At 38.3% G+C, this 15,881-nt stretch overlaps 1 protein-coding gene across 3 annotated transcripts in view; it reads right to left on the reverse strand.

The window, feature by feature from the left end:
- Positions 1-15,881, reverse strand: part of LOC132124186 (guanine nucleotide exchange factor VAV3-like) — a 131,739-nt gene that overhangs the window by 48,007 nt on the left and 67,851 nt on the right. For all 3 annotated transcript variants that reach the window (XM_059535081.1, XM_059535079.1, XM_059535082.1), the window contains exon 2: positions 6,459-6,575. In XM_059535081.1, the coding sequence (XP_059391064.1) occupies positions 6,459-6,575 (117 nt within the window). The remainder of the gene's footprint in view (positions 1-6,458; positions 6,576-15,881) is intronic.

Below are 15,881 nucleotides of genomic sequence, written 5' to 3' on the forward strand. Positions count from 1 at the left end.
GCTCTGACACATCCCCACATTACACCCCTCAGGCCTGAACTGCTTCTAACACCCACCTAAACATTGATTCTTGCGTTCCATGATTCAGCGTAACGCATCTTTCATTCTGTGCTGAGATTATATGGGCTGTCTAACACCTGCTAACACCTTGTTTCCAATATAGCCTGCTGTTAGCATATGTTGCTAAGCTATCATGCTACACGGATAAGCACAAACTGAATTAGTCAATTTCGATTAGGCAGAACACTTTTTTGAGACTTATTAGTACTGAATAAAATATAAATATATGTTATGTTGTAAGATTTATTGAAAAATCTTGTCACTAGTTGTTCGATAAATGCCACATCTGCTCATAAACAAGAGGCTTGAAGGGCACTTCATCCCACACACCAGTTTGCCTGTATATCTATAGTCTTAATTGTGCATTCAGTGTCCATATAATGAGTAGTTAAGATAGAGACAAATGAAGAGAGAGAGACAAGCTGGCAATGTGAGAGCAGCTATTGATTATTGTCTTTCTCCTTAGTGGCAGTGATGTATATATATTTAACTATTGAAATCCAATAGCAGGACAGATGCTCTGCACTTTGTCTCTTTCTACACTCTCTCTGAATGATTTTCTGATCTTCTTCTCTCTCCTTCAGAGCCCACAGGCACTTGACATTTGTAAAAACTCACAGATCTGATCATTTATGGTGCTAAATATGTAAATAGTGTCAGTTTATAAGCAACAACATTTATAAAAAGCCATGAGATGACCTGGTGACTGTTTCAACACAATTCCTTAGGAAATTCTGTGACTTCACCACACCAGCTGAAGTTTCCGAACTGAAATTTAGGAGAACTTCACCGATCTGTATTCAGTGGGTCTAACATGCCAAGTCAGCCTATGCAATAAAATGCAGAAGAAAATACCTAATAATATGTCACATTTGCACTTTTTCCATTGATTTGTCAGCAGCTTGTGGCTAAGAATAGAACAAAAGAGCTGATGATGGGATCACATGATTGATGTATCAATAACATCATGGGACATGGCATGATGTTAGTGTAATGATGTAAGTGAATCCTCAGTTATGATGACATCAAATTAAAGATCCTAAAAATGTAGTCCAAATAATTTTATTCATAAAACAAATACAAACTTTATCTTTATTATCGTGCCCTGCGCCTGTGAGAGTAGGTCTGTCCTGATCGGTATCTCCCACGGAGAGCCGTCGAGGAGCGAGACTAGATCTGAGAACCATACTCGGCCCGGCCAGAACGGGGCTACTAATAACAGACGGACCCCATCCCGGGCGTACTCTCGCCAGAACTCCCGGGAGCAGAGCGATAGGGGGAAATGCGTACAGACGAAGCCTCGGCCAGGTCTGTACCATAGCGTCCAGTCCCAGAGGAGCTGGATGAACTAGAGAGAACCAGAGGGGACATTGTGACGTCTCCTGAGTCGCAAAAAGGTCTACTTGAGCCCTGCCAAACACTCTCCATATCTGATCTACCACCCGTGGGTGAAGTCTCCATTCCCCGGGCCTCAGCCCCTGCCTCGACAGTATGTCTGCTCCCATATTTAACTTCCCAGGAATATATACTGCTCTTAATGAGAGGAGTTTGCTCTGGGACCACACCAGGATCTGGTGCGCCAGCTTGTACAAAGGGCGCGAACGCAGACCTCCCTGGTGGTTGATGTAAGAGACCACTGATGTGTTGTTGGTGCGCACCAACACATGGTGTCCTCTCAGGTCTGGGAGGAAGTGCTTCAGTGCACGATAAACTGCTAGCATTTCTAGACAATTGATATGCCATGTTAGATGGCGATCGCTCCACAGACCACGGGCAGGGTGGCCACTCATGACCGCACCCCAGCCGGTGAGGGACGCATCCGTCGCTAGTGTCACACGGCGACAAGGAGCTCCCAGCACCGGGCCCTGATTAAAGAACCAAGGTTTCTTCCACATGTCTAAGGCACGGAGGCAGCGCCGCGTGACCTTGATAGTGCGAAGCGGATTGCCCCTCTGGGAAAATCCCTTGGTCTTGAGCCACCACTGTAGGGGTCTCATGTACAGCAGGCCAAGAGGTATCACGTTGGACGCAGCTGCCATCAGACCCAACAATCTCTGAAATTGTTTGACAGTGAGTGACTGGCCTTCTCTGACTCTCTTGACTGAGATGAGGATCGACAATACGAGCAGGGGACAATCGTGCCTGCATCGCGGTCGAATCCCATACTACGCCTAGATAGGTGGTTCTCTGAACCGGAGAAAGTACACTCTTCTTGGCGTTCAGTCTCAAACCCAGCTCCCCCATATGTGCGAGAACGACATCTCGATGTCGAACCGCAATCTACTCTGACTGAGCTAAAATCAACCAATCGTCGATACAATTGAGAATGCGGATGCCCTGCATGTGCAGGGGGGCCAGAGCCGCATCTACACACTTCGTGAACGTGCGGGGTGAGAGTGCAAGGACAAAGGGAAGTACTCGACATTGGTAGGCTTCGCCCCCGAAAGCGAACCTCAGAAACTTCCTGTGTTGTGGAAGGATGGAGATGTGAAAATATGCGTCTTTGAGATCTATCGTGACAAACCAGTCCTCGGACCTGATCTGAGCTACAACATGCTTGATTGTGAGCATTCTGAACTTCAGTCTCATAACTGAACGATTTAAGACCCTCAAGTCTATAATCGGACGCAGTCCCCCATCCTTCTTTCGAACTATGAAATACCGGCTGTAAAATCCGGACTCCCTGTCCTGAGGAGGGACCACCTCGATGCCCCCCTTCTCTAATAGGGTTTTCACTTCCTGTTCCATAACCAGACCCTGCATGGGGCCCACTATCGTGTGAACGACCCCGTTGAAAATAGGCGGCACGGAGCCGAACTGAATGCGGTAGCCTTTTTCTACTATATGCAGGACCCAACGAGATACATTTGGCAGTAGTTTCCACGCTGCTAAATAATCTACTAAGGGAATCAGTCTCTCGAGACTGACCTCTGGTGTAAGAGACCCCCGCAGGGGCGGCGAGCGTCCCAGCCACGCTACGCACACGGGCGGAGGATACTGAGAACGATGCTCGCCCGGGGCCGCTGCGCCCTGGAGCACTGGCAGGGTTAGCAGAACGACCCCTAGAGGGCACTGAGGTGGGACGGGCACCGTGGACTGCGGTGTTTACCGTTCTACCCCAGCGGAGGCTGCCCTCTGAAACCCCGGGCCATTGGCGTCAGGGTTTCTTGGCCGAGGACTTCTTAGCTTCGATAACCGCCCTTAGATCTAATTTGGGCTTAGAAGACCTCGGCCTAGAGCGTCGCTGAGACTCTCGTTCCCGACGCGGAGGAGCACGAGAGGCGACGCTCTGTTTCTGGGCCTCGCGGTGTGAGGAGCTAGGGTGCGGCTGGGGCATCTCCTTCCCAGATGCCCCGAGAGAGCGACGAGGGAGGAACTTATGGAACGCAGCCGCCTGTTTGCGGGCCTCCTGGAACCTATCGACGACAGAATTAACTGCGTCGCAAGATAACAGATAGCTCGCAAGCGTCTGTTCCACCCGGGGGATCGCTCTATAACCGTGCTCTCCCATCCCCACTACATTTCCGTAGTAATCAGACGAGGGGATGTAGAGGCGGGCCGAGAATGGACGTTTCCACGACCTGGCGATCTCATCATGCAGGTCGGGAAAGAATGGAAGGCCCCGGCTGGGAGGTGGCTGACTCGCGCGCAGGAAGCGTTCATCCAGCTTGCTTCTCTGCGGTTCAGTAGACTTTTCGGCGGGCCAATCGATACTTAATTTGGCCACCGCGCGAGTAACCACCTCTAAGAGCTCCTCATACTGTAGCGAGTGGGGTGGCGAATCCCTATCGAGCGACTCCACATCGACCTCCTCGGAGGAAGAGAGGCGGAGCGTCGATCCCTCACCCTGAGTGGAAGGAACCGCTGTGCGTGCTTCCGACTCTAGGGATTGGGTGCCGGATCTGGCAGAAGTGGAAGGAGATAGGGACTGGCCCGTCTCCATTCCCTCCACCAGATCGACTTGCGAACCCCACGAGTGCAGCCGCCGTTCTGCCTCGGCAGAAGCAGGACCAGCACCGCGGGGAACGCTGGCGAAGGCCCCCTCCTCAAAGAGGGCCCTCCGGGAACGAAGCAGCCGCACCGACATTCGCGCACAGTGCGGGCAGTCGGCCCCCTCGAGAGCCGACTCAGCGTGCTTTGAACCCAGGCAAACCACGCACAGGTTGTGTGTATCCCCACCCATTATGTATCTCGGGCAGGGAGGAACACACAGCCTATAACGCGATTTGGAATCGCCATCTGAGTGCTTAACTTTCGCCTTGCTTTTTGGCATGTCTAGGAGCTCTTTTAACTGGACAGACAACAGTAAACAGGACTCACAAGACGGACAAATGACATTCACACACAGAGCTCTTGCTGAAAGATGCGAAGCTGACGCCAGCTGCGTGGCACGTGCTTTTATAGCTTCCTGGTCGCTTACGTCACCACGTCGGTGACGTCACGCCCTTCCATTGGACTGATTACACACGATATTCAGAGTCGCGTACGCTGAACGCGTTCCCCAAAGTGCTTTCGACGCAGCTCGAGTTCCCTGAAGAGGAACTTAAACATTATAAATGTCACATTGACAACTAATTAAAATGAGTTTAAGTTGCAGCACTAAAATTGATAAATAAATTAAAATTGAAGCTAAAACTAAAATAACAAGTTAAAAAAGACAAACTACAAAAGGATAAAATTAAAATGTATTAAAAAATCAAATTAAAAGGAAACCTGAAAATATAAAAAATAAAAAGCTAATTCTTACTAAAAACGTATAACAGTATATAAATAATTCTAACATTTCTAAAATAATATTATAATCTCTGTGTGCAACAGGACATTTAATGGAATATATATATATATATATATATATATATATATATATATATATATATACACACACACACACATACATATATACAAGTGTTCCCTTTATTTTTTGAGCAGTATATATATATATATATATATATATACTGCTCAAAAAATAAAGGGAACACTTGTGGGTTATTTTTGTATATATATATATATATATATATATATATATATATATATATATATATATATATATATATATATATAATGTATGTATCTATGTATGTATGTTTGTATGTATGTATGTATTTTAATGAATGCAATTACATTTATTCATATACAAATACATTTTTAAAAATTCATTTTCATTTGGTTCAATTAACTAATAAATACTATATCTGTTACTTTATTTCAAAAGTCCCTTTAAAATTCCTTCCAGAACATTGTGATAAAACAAGTGTTGGCAGAGTTGACCGTAGCGAGTGTCAGATGAATGAAATGATGTTTTTGCCAGTCAGGTGGAAAAAAATAGTGCTTTCTACAGAGGACTGAGTCTATCCCCGTGTCCAAATGTGTGTGTGAAGACTTTCCTCCTTCTGTGCTTATAAATCCATACACAGAGACTGTATGAAATAAGATCATCAACAGATGTGCATGTACAGCAGGCATCTGTGGACAAATCATATAACATGAACTCTAATACATTGTGTTAAAATCAACTAAAACTATGGTGTCAAATCGACTAAATTCTACACTTTATAGAAGAGAAGGGTCAAGGGTATATGAGCCCCTTCAATGCACAACAAAGATATATAACATTTCTTTGCAAAAATACACATTAGTGCTAACTTCAGCTTTGCAAAAAGCTTCTAAGAAGCACGTTTAGTTTCATAATGAAGCCACATCTATTTTTAAAGCATACTAGGATAAATGGGCGGGGGGGTAACACCTAAAATGAGTGACAGTTCACTCAAATGGTCGATTGTGTCATGCATTAGCAGTCTGCACAGAGTCCGGACACAGCAGGAGTTGCATTTTATGGCCTGGGGCAAAACATCTGCCTGGGTCAATATGCTCACTAATACACAATTCAAAGTTAAAAACAGACACAGTTTCACTTTCTAAACACACATATGACACATATGGCATACAATCAGTCAGTCCTATAAAAAAATAAACTAATTTGAAGATGTAATAAGTGGGCGGCCACTTCTCCTGCCACTGAGCCTCCTCCATTGATCTTTAATTAAACATACTGAAGAGTTGATTAAATTACCAGCAGGATGGGACGCAGACACTGAGACTATGTTCCAGCAGACCGCCAACAAAGAGCTCAGCATTTCTGAACATAATCAACTGAGACACAACACCACAAACAACACAACCAGCTCGCAGGCCAATGTCAGGAAACTCAACACAACCACATCTGTAACTGACACACTATAAACTGTGACGGATGATGTGGCACAAGAACAATACAAATGACGCCAGTTAAATGATGCTTGCAAACAGAACAAGTAAATACTGTATGTCAGTGGATTATGGGATGAATTCAAAAAGAAAGCATTTCATATAGGAAAGTTGATAGTGAAATCTTTTCTTACCTTTCCGAAATCTCGAACGTCAAACAAATCGAAAGCCTCGAACAGCTCGCTCTTCTTCATGCCGAATATCTCTGAGCAGGCATGCAGAAATGTCCTGATGTTCTTCAAGCAGAGAAACTAGACAGAAATAAAAGGCATATTTTATATTAAAGAAGCGTATTTAATATTTAAACTAGTTTTAATATTAATATTCATACTGAAGTATCATCTGCACTCACAATATTTGATGATTTATTTAAAAAGAATCATGAATCATGAAAAAATATATATTATTTGACGATGATACATTATTATGAATATTTAAAATGTTTACATGCTCATATAATGTTCATATATTGTCATTTGCATGCTCACAAAAAATAAATAATTATATGTAGAAAATAATTATTTAGAAATTTTATATATATATATATATATATATATAAAGGAAAGAATACAATAGAAAGGAATTTTTTTAACAAAAAGTCACTTAAAAAATGAAGTCCCTCATTAGTATATAATACTGATTATATAATGCAATATAATTATTATAATTCTGCACAATAGTATGACTTATTATTTTAAACATTCTCAAATTCAATTAAGGCATATGAGAACTATAACTAAAAAACATATTGGAAATCCAAACTAAATGCAAGCCAACATCAAGCTTTTTTTAATTAAATTTTCCATTCTTATTTCACGCAATACTTGCTTTGAATCATGACTTATGAGATTACCAAGCAGCAAAAGGCTGGCGAACATCCAAACACATTCATTTATAGAGTGAAATGAGATGAGTCTCCAATGCAAGCTGTCAAATTAAACAGACACGTGTGTTGACTCATGACCACAGCTCTGTTACAAACTGATACTTTATCAGAACTCTAGATCCAGAATCTCATCAGCTGAACATGCTGTTCGACCACAAAACTCCACGGTAACTGCAAGTGATCAATACAGTGTGTAAGTTATTCATAATTAATAATATTTATTTTTACAATGATTTAAATGATCAATTGATTTTATTTAGATTTTTGTTTATTTTTAAAATTGATTTAAAAATAAATTGATATTTTACATTTATAAATAAAACAAACTATTATTAATTCAAAAATACTGTTTAAAAACCAATAAGTAATTCATCATTTTAATAAAATTAAATAAATTCAATTATTATTTAATTTGTAATTTATTAATTATATTCTGTATTGTTAATAAATCAACACACTTATAGTTAGTAGCCTACACCTAAATTACTGGACATGAATCTTGCACATTTCAAAATTCTAAAAATGTCCGTTTTGTAAAGTTATGATCTGTAATTTCCTTTCCCAGTATGTGCAAAATGCCAAAGTGACAACAGACACTGGAAATTTTCATCAGCAGTGCAGCAATGTGTTCTTACAACAACTCAGAAAACAATGATTATAATCTTAATGGATGTCCTGTTATGGTCCACAGTTCAGCACCTTTCCCCTCTCGCCGGGCACGGTCACAAGAATGTGTCTGTTTCTAGCAGTTATATTATCACCCTCCATCTGTTGGTGGCCACATGTTGCCTGTCAAGATCTTGAAAAAGAGTTTCACATCTTGTTGCAAGGCCAGGTTTCTATCTTAAGCAACAAGAGGAAGTGAATTACATAAAGAGTCTCTGTTTTTTGCGGGAGCTGCACCTGCACCTGTGATTTCTTGAAACAGAAAGTGCTTGCATTATAGTTATGAAGGAAGCTCAACCCATGGTCTGAAATCAGACTCTTGCATATGATGTGTAGAATTTATCAGTTTGGAAAATTCATTAGGCCAGCTTTTTCTCACATATGAACTAATAAGTCTTATCTGTGAGAAGTTTGCAGATCAACAATGACACACACACCGCCTCTCAGTTCCTATTCCCTCTCTAGAAATGACTTCACCATAGACTTCACCAGACTTATGCATAGATAAGACAAGCAAATGTTCAGCATGCAATGGTTTACACTTGTTTGATTTCAACACATAATCAGAAAGGCACATCTCACGATTGCCCTGGAGTTTTTAAGAGTCGTGCATGGTTTGGAGGAAGCTAGACAGAAAGAGAGAGGAAGATAAATAGAAAGGCGAATGTTTAACACATGATGTGTTTGTAGTTCAGTGCTAATTTGTGCATTATGGGTGCATTGTGGGTTTTATTGGAGAGAACCCCTGCTCAACCAAACACGGCTTTCAGTCCTGTCCTGGAAGAAAACAGCTATTCCATCCACTACTGGATCACTGCGGGATACTCACAAATGTCTTTTCCTATTTCTCCTAAAGGGCATACTGAGACTAAGAAGAAACATTGTAATACTGAATTCATTCATTCATAATAAATAGCATGTGTGAAAGATATGATTCTGGAGACATACCATAAAAAAACATATGGATTTATTTCTTACTATTTTGAAATACGAGAGAGTGTCATAATATGTAGATTCTATTTTGGAATTGAGAAACATTTTATTTTGAAGTATTAAATTGCACGAGTGTCCGCTTTCAAATTCATGACTGTATAGTTTTCTGCAAAACTAAATCCTGACTAATTAAGCTGGACTTATCACAAAAATGTAGAAAGAGAGTATGATATGGCTCCTTTAAACTCCAAAGGCAGAGTGTTCACACTAGTAAGGCCTTTAAGATGCAGAAGCTTTAAAATAATTCACCAGAATTTATTCTAGGAATGTCTGAATCCTGGCATCCTATTAACAGCAGTGGTTCCAAAAGTACCCAAAACCCAATTCAAAAGAAATAGGAAGTCAAAGTTTTTTGTAAATCAATGGCTTCAGACACTTTTACAGTGTCACATCCTGTGCAGAGTGCACCAGCTGTGAGCCGTATGCAACCTTTTCCCCTTGGTTTAACCAAGCAGACAGCTAAACAAGCGGTCTTGTCAAAACAATGTGCTGGGTGATTATTAAAAATGAGTGCAAGAGAGCACAGTGGGTAGAGGGTGACCCAGAGCATCAACTTGACAGTCAACAGGGCATGCTAGCACTGAACCGTTCTCCATAAAAAATGCTTTGTTCAATACATTTATGAGCTAGATTTATCTGACATCTGTTATATGGATTGCAATGGTCTTATGAATTGTAAATGTAGTCAGTAAATGCTCTCCAAAGCCTCTTAAAAACAGTCGGATGAAATCTCCATTTAGTGCTATCAATGCTAACAACATTGGTGTGGTACATTGGCGAGGTTATGCAACGTTCAGAAGTAGCAAAATGGTCTGAAATCCAAATAAAGTCTCATTTTAAAAGCCTGGACATGATGAATGAACGAACGGACAAACGGACAGACAGACTAGATAGATAGATAGATAGATAGATAGATAGATAGATAGATAGATAGATAGATAGATAGCATTGTCTTATAGCAGTTTGGTGGTGAACAAAGCCCAAAAGTAATCAATGTTGACCTTGGATACCAGCATTCTATTGATTTTTTTAGCATATTTCTGATGCAACAACTGATTGTTCTTATTAAGTGTAGATGCTCATGGCATCACAGTGAGTAAAACAGACATGAGGGGAAGAGGATAAACACTGGCTGGTGGCTATATTGTCATCACTAGCAGATCTGTGGTGAATTGCCCTTCACAGGGCACTGCACACGGGTTAGTGCACACCATGGGAGAAATAAGCCATCAGGACAATGTGAGAGAGCCCTGATGGTTAGACTTATTATCAAACTATGTTTGGAATAGCACCAGCATACTACTCATAATGTTTTTGCTGCATGTGTACTCTATGCAGATCTTCTGTATGCACAAAATAAAATTCATGCAAAAATGTGTAATACAATGAATACTGTATCCTAGTACAATGCATCATGATCATGATCCTTCCATTCTGGAGAAACAAATAGTCCAAAAGCAATATTAACTGCAAAACTATATATGTTAAGGCTGTTGATTTAATGCATTAATCTGATGAATTGGTTATGGAGAATGGAGAAAAATAGCGTGTTAAATGTTTCATGCAATTAACGCACCAGCCTCAGATAATAAATAAATAAATGTGATGCGACTAAATTTTCAAAGCTTTTTCACAAACAAAAAAGTATTTCCATAATATTTAGTTTAAAAGTATATGCAGTGTCACTGTAAATCATATTAAGTTGCATTATAGTTTAGTAAATTACAGTTAATTTACATTTCACTATAATTTTAATATAATACATGGTACTTTGAAAAATAATAATGCATCACATTTGTTTATATTTCTTTTAATTAAATATAATCAAGTGTGTCATTTTTTTAAGGTGACACTAAATAAGATAATGCTGAAATATTTGTAATATCATATTATATCATATAATAATCATTTATTAATATTATTGAAAATAAAGGAAAAATATTAATCACTTTGAAAGTGATGACGCCTCAATGTGTCAGAGAATGCACTTTAACAGCACTCAAAACATCAATTCTCTTCTTTTATCTCAGGAGCTTCACTTCATTTCACTTTGAAATGAAATTTGATATTAGTGCTTCACTAGCATCCAAGTGAAATTCTACAAGTGCCACTGCATTTTTACAGCTTCCGTTTATGGGCTAATTTAACCCGACTGAGACAATATAATGCGCATTTCATTTTGTGCTGTGATGCCATTACTCCATTGAAGGTCTAAAGTAAAGACTGCTGCACTGCTGCAGGATGTGTGCATGCATTTACGAGAGCACCACTGATTGATCATCACATACATGTCATCGAAAAGGCCATTTTGCCATGTGAGCACAGAGTAGGATATCACTGTTTTTACTGGACACTTAAAAGGATACACAATCGGAAGCTACAATTTAATCTCATCATTAATAACCATCTCTGTTCAGTGTAATGTCATCAGCATAGATGGTAAATGCTTTTACAATGTTCAGAATACAATTCAAATCTCATAAGAGAGGCTGGGTAGGTTTTCCAAACATAACAATCATGGATTTTCTGCAACCAAAGAGCTCTGCCTGAACATGGAAATGTCTGCCTTCATTTACAAATCCTAATGCACATGTGTATCCCTTGGTGACCAGCATATTTAGCACATTACTGTGCAAAAATCCATCTGTGCAGTTCACAAGATGAACTGTAAATGTGTGATTCACACTGTCTATAGAGAGTATCTTTATTCCTCCTTATCCCCAACCATTTACAGTTGAGCCTGTTACATTGGTGACAAAAGGAAAGGTCAGTCAAAGAGAGAGAGCGAGAGAGAGAAAGAAAGAGAGAAGAGAGAGAGAGAGAGAGAGAGAGAGAGAGAGAGAGAGAGAGAGAGAGAGAGAGAGAGAGATCTGGCTGGACTTAATATACCTTGCAAAGATTTGTGCATCCTGAAAATGTGCATTAATATGCATGACATGCTGTTTCTGCAAAGTTGTATTTCTGTAGTGTGACTGCTTTCACTATTACTAATGAACATGCTTAGGGTTGGAGGATCTGGACAAACCCACAAGTCTATTTATTCAAATCTGTCATGTAACGCTGCACTATATGTGTTACTGACACAAATAAGGCCTCAAATAATGTGTTTATGCAGCCAGCAATAAGCTGAAAATTAGGGTTGCATGTTTTGGGAGAATAATGTAATTTTGAATGATGAGTTTTCTCTTAAAATTTTGCAGTTGACATTTGACATAATTTTTTTTTTAAAAGATTAAATTATTGTTATTTTACTAAATAAAAATATCAAAAACTGAATTAATGTAATATTAATATATAATATTTATTTGTAATATTTCACTGTAAAATTAAAAATCAAGTGTTTAAGGAAAATAAAATATTTTAGAGTGGAATAAAATTATATTAAAAATATTATTATAAAATAAAAATGTGAAACAAAATCACTTAATTTAATTTAATTTATATTATATTAAATGAATATAATATTCATATGTAAGATATACAATTTCACTGTCAAATAAAAAATCAAGTATTTGTAAAATAAATAAAATATTCAAAGTATATTTGTACAGTGCAGCTGTACAACTTCAATAATAAATATTAATGGCTATTTTCAAATGTTAAACAATCAAGCTTTCATTCTGATGAGAGGGAACGGTTTTATGGAAGCTTCTGATTTGTTGACATCAGTTGGTTTATAAACTCAAATGACCATTAGTAGCTAAAACCACAGCACATGCAGAGATACATGAGATTACTGTGAACCAAAGCGCTTTGTGAGACTGAAAACACCAAAACATGTCTGCATGTAAAAGAATACTGTGCTGCGCTTCCCTATAATATTATATATAACTATTATATAAGTAAACAGCAGCCTTTGTATTTTGATAATCACACTAAGTCATATCACAGTTTTGGTTTTATTTTGATTAATCATGCAGCCCACTGACAACGACGCACTACATATCAGAAACTGCATAGAAAGTCCTTGACAACTACGCTAACATTAACGACTTTTGCATTTGCAACCACACTTATATTTACTTCAGAAAATGCAAATGTCTAGTACGTTACATCAAAACACAGTGGTTTGCTGGAAACCAGGGCAACCAGTCCCAGTCTGACACTGACAATCACAAAAACAACATTGAAGCTTTAACATAACTAAAACTGATTGGAGTTTCAAATGTTCAAACACACATATGCTGCCGTGACCAGTCTCTTACCCCTTCCCAAAAGGACTTTTAACAGACTGTCTATGCAGAGTACAGTATATGAGTATTATTCAAAGAGATTCTCAATGGATCCTGCATAATAAAATAAAGTATGTACTTGAAAAACAGCCCAGGACCTGTCACGTACAATTTGTAAATCATATCATATTACAGCAAAGAGTCAAAAACTGAGAGAGGGTTTAGACAGGAGCTTGTTGTTGGCTGTTTCATTGAAAAAAAAAAAGAGACAGATTTGAGCCACTGGAGGTTCTGATGTTTCACCACGGTGCAGTCAAGGGTCTTTAGAGGACATTTAGTTTCATTTCCTTCCTCCATCCCATTTCCTCATTTCCCCAGGGGGCGTCACTGCTCGGAAACTATCTGCCCAACGAGTGGGCGTCAGCATTTGTGTTTCCCCCTCCAACCTAATGATGAGACAGTGACTATCCAGCATTACAATGACAGTGTGAAATAACCGGTCAACCGGTGATTCTGCTGCAAACCAGATACACAATAAGAAGGTTCCTGTACATAATATGCATTTTGTAATGTAGATAACTTCACTGTTTGATCATGAAATCTCGTAAACTTAACTCTGAATGACATCTGTTGATATCTACATAAAGTTCTGACGTCTTGCCAAACACCTGTTGCCATTTCCTTCCACTCTTCTCAAAAGCACACGCGTTAAACGGAAGAAACCCATAAACCAACTGTCTTACTGACGCAGTGCATGAGAAAGGCGCTTGACTTTGTGGCTTCCTCAAACTCGCACTTCCACGTTTCATGTTTCAAACCTGCCCAGAAGCTTCTGTGTTGTAAACCTGTACTGTATGAAGGCCCAAGAGAATCCCCTAACTGCTGTTTGCATTTTCTATGCTGATTTTGGAGCAAATTTTCTTTAGATATATGGTTTAATATTATTTATAATTATATAATATAAAACTACAATAAAAAAAACTATTCAATTAGAAAGCAGTCTTTTTAAATTGTAATATTGCAATAATATTTTACAATATTACTAATGTCTCTTTATTAAAAAGTTTACAGACCCCAAACTGTAACTATATATATATATATATATATATATATATATATATATATATATATATATATATATATATATATATATATATAGATAGATAGATAGATAGATGTGATTATAAACAGTTATTTTGTATAATTTAAATTAATATATTTATATATAAAATATTTATAAACAAATAGATCATCTTTATTTGAAAATCTGAAAGTTCAGAAGAAAATTATTTATTTAAAATTATTTTTAAGCAATTTAAATGCCTTTACTGTCTAATTTTAAAGCAATGCATTGTTGATAAATAAATGTATTCATTTATTTTAAATCACCCCAATCTATTGAAATTTTTATATTAAAATATATATATATAATATTTATATATTAATTAATAAAAAATAGAAGAACATAATTTATTTAAAAAAGATATATATTAAAATATATATCTAAATATATTTCTTTATATATTTTTATCTAAATATATATTTATCTAAATATATCTATTTATATATCTTTTATATAAATAAAAGTGTTTAGGAAGTTAGTTTCAAGTTGCTTTCCTCAAAATTGCATGCCCTTATGTAATATGTAACTCTGAAAAAGTGTGACCCTTTCCTACACACAAAAAAACACCCCCTTGACTGTACCAAACATCACACCATTACTGAAATTAATTCAGAAATTTCAGGGGTGAATTTGGCATTATATTGTAATTATACGGCTATCATGAGGTGAAGGGAAACCCAAAGGGCCTATTGGGCCCCTGGAGGTGCCCTGATGAGGTGGGGACTCTGGCTTTTAGTTTGCTTTCTTCACTGCTTTTGTCTGAGCTATTCCCCGGGGACGCCTGCATCTGTGTCCCATGTGCTGTAATGAGTCTTTGATAAAATAGCTGCCAAAATCGTCATGAATAATTCATGCAAGGATTCAGAAGCTGCCCTTAGAAATGGAAATTTCACCTTTATGCTCAAAACACTATACAGACGATTTGCTCATTTTCTGTTCCCTTTGTTTTGTTTTGTTTTTTGCATATGTTTATTCTCAATGGATAAAGCCCTGATGCATCTACATCAGTGCAAGTCAAAAAGAAACTATGATATAACACACCAAATGAAAACAAAGAAGCATATAGCAAGGCGATGCCTCAAAGCCAAAATGACGTACAGTACGCTGTAATTCTGATCAGATAGGTCAAACTTCCACAGAATAGATTTGTCAGCGAACCAGTGAACCAAACAAGGTCTTTATTTTAAAAACTAAAAGCTAACTCTATTGACTTTTTGTAAATGCTTCTAGGCATCAGCTCACTCTGACTGTGCCAGATTGACAAATGCAATGTGTGCTAAAAGTGCATGTGTGCCTGTCTAGACACTAGTTAGTGTGCATCCGTTTACTTAAAAATGAAGGTGAATACTTAGAATACAGTATCGGTCAGTTTTATGAAATGTCATTGATGGCAGCTTTCTCCTCATGTGAGAGGGACGTGTAATCAAGCCCAGACTTGGAGCAGATGGTGTTTGACAACACAGAATGAGAGACATTTATCAGAGGCCGCTGTTTTCAATAAAGCAGCTTCCCACAGATACTGAAACTAATCCTGCTCTCACCTGACAGGGAACAGCACAAGAGACCAGACTAAAAAAGCTTTTGTCTGACCCTGATCCTGACCAGAACGCTGTAGAATAATGGTTTTGACCAAATGATGTATCAAAAAGCACTTTGACCTCTTAGGTTCAAACAGTTGGACTCATTTCACACACATTTTCTTTCACAGACGTCTATA

The sequence above is a fragment of the Carassius carassius genome, chromosome 42 (assembly GCF_963082965.1).
Source record: "Carassius carassius chromosome 42, fCarCar2.1, whole genome shotgun sequence".
Classification (NCBI taxonomy): Eukaryota; Metazoa; Chordata; class Actinopteri; order Cypriniformes; family Cyprinidae; genus Carassius; species Carassius carassius.